The sequence below is a fragment of the Chelonia mydas genome, chromosome 14 (genome assembly GCF_015237465.2).
Source record: "Chelonia mydas isolate rCheMyd1 chromosome 14, rCheMyd1.pri.v2, whole genome shotgun sequence".
NCBI classification, from domain to species: Eukaryota; Metazoa; Chordata; order Testudines; family Cheloniidae; genus Chelonia; species Chelonia mydas.
In genome coordinates, this window is record NC_051254.2 from 34389358 (window position 1) to 34391241 (window position 1884).

The window sequence follows — 1884 nt, forward strand, 5'->3', positions numbered from 1 at the left end:
AGACCATGGAGAAAAATACCATCATTCTGCGTGTGTCAGTGCTGAACATGAGAGCGTGACAGAGCTGTCCGCAATCTCACTTTCCTCTATGTTCTGTTACATGGAGACAGCACGGGACTGCCAACACTGTCTCAGTGACTCCATACAGATCATCTCCATTTTTTTCACATCAGTGGTGAGATTTTCAATGGGGGATTTCAAATGAATTTCAGTGGAGGCTGATAGCCTGACGTTTTCAAAGCTGCCTGGGTGATTTAGGCCAAGTTAAATCTAGGATTCTCTGCCTGTTTTTGTGAAAGCCACATATTTACTGACTGCTTTGCTCAAGGCTTCCTTGACATCTCTGTTTCTCAGGCTGTAGATGAGTGGGTTAACCAGGGGAGTCAGGACTGTGTAGCAAAGAGAGAGCACTTTGTTTAGGATGTTTAATGTGTCGCGATTCGGTAGCACGTAGACAATCATTAAGGTTCCATAGTAAATCGTCACCACGATGAGATGGGAGGAGCAGGTGGAAAAGGCCTTTTGCCTCCCAGTGGTGGAAGGGATTCTCAGGATGGTTGTGAGGATACACACATAGGATGTCAGTGTTAGTAGGAATGGAGGCAGAGTGAATACACAGGCCAGTACAAAATCCAGCAATATGCTCAGGTGTGTGTCACTGCAGGAAAGCTTTATCAATGGGATGAGATCACAATAGAAATGGTCAATTTCATTCGGGCCACAGAATATTAAATGAGACATGAATAATACAAAGATTGCAGTAGCCAAACAACCATTTAACCCTGACGCAGCAGCCAACTGGAGGCAAAACCTGGTATTCATAAGAGTTGAATAGTGCAGGGGTTTACATATCGCTAAATACCGATCATAAGACATCGCCGCTAGGAGACAGCATTCTGTAGCCGCCAGAGCACAAAAGAAATACAGTTGTGTGATGCAGCCACTGAATGAGATGGTTCTGTCCCCAGTCAGGAGACTGGCCAGCATCCGGGGCAGGATGGTTGAGGTGTAGCAGGTCTCCAAGCAGGACAAGTTCCCCAGGAAGAAGTACATGGGGGTGTGAAGGTGCTGATCAGTCACAACTAGTGCAGTGATGAGCATGTTCCCAGTCACGGTTGCGATGTAGATCACTAGGAACATGAGGAAGAGAAGAATTTTCAGATCAGGGAGATCCCCGAATCCCAGGAAGATGAATTCTGTGACAACTGTTTGATTTTTCCAGTCTCTGTCTGCCATGGGTTGAGTCAAGGAACAAGAAAACAAACTGTGCAATTGAATTGGAAGAACATAGAGTAAAAAGTTAATCAAGTCTCATGAATTATTTGCATAAATATTTAAAAACTCCCCTTCCTCTCTTGGTTACAGACTGAAAGTTTTAGACTAAATGTAGACTTCAGAGCTAAGTGACAGGAGTTTCAGTCCAAGGACAGATCATTGGTATCAATGTAGATCTCCTTCTGCCATATCAGAGCAATGACTAACATAATAGACCATTTCTCTGGTAGCCAAGTACTGATAAGACAGATCCGACCACTTCTTTATCAACTGTCATATCCCATCTAGTAACATACTAGAGCTTTACAATGATGATTAAATGCTGTATTTCACTTCTGGCAATGACCAGAGTCAAAATCAATAAATACATCAACCAATATTTTGGACTGAGATTTCCAGTGCAGTCTAGTACCCTTAGGCACAATCTTCTATTAGAATTATTGGAAATAGTCTAACCATATATTCTGGTCTATTCAGCATTTCAGTGCCCTGTTGGAGAAGGAATAATTTTCAGCCCCTCACAAGAGATCAGTTTATGCCATAAATTCTGAAGTGGCGTAAATTCTCCCTTAGTTCCTCTGGGTGTGACGGTGATGTTGTCAGAGACTG

General features: G+C 43.1%; 1 protein-coding gene across 1 annotated transcript; it reads right to left on the reverse strand.

The window, feature by feature from the left end:
• Nucleotides 1-235: 235 nt before the first annotated feature.
• Nucleotides 236-1236, reverse strand: LOC119567676 (olfactory receptor 6N1-like). Its single transcript, XM_037914478.2, is given in 2 exon segments — nucleotides 236-304; nucleotides 307-1236. Coding segments are annotated over 2 exon segments (999 nt in total).
• Between the last annotated feature and the right edge of the window lie 648 nt (nucleotides 1237-1884).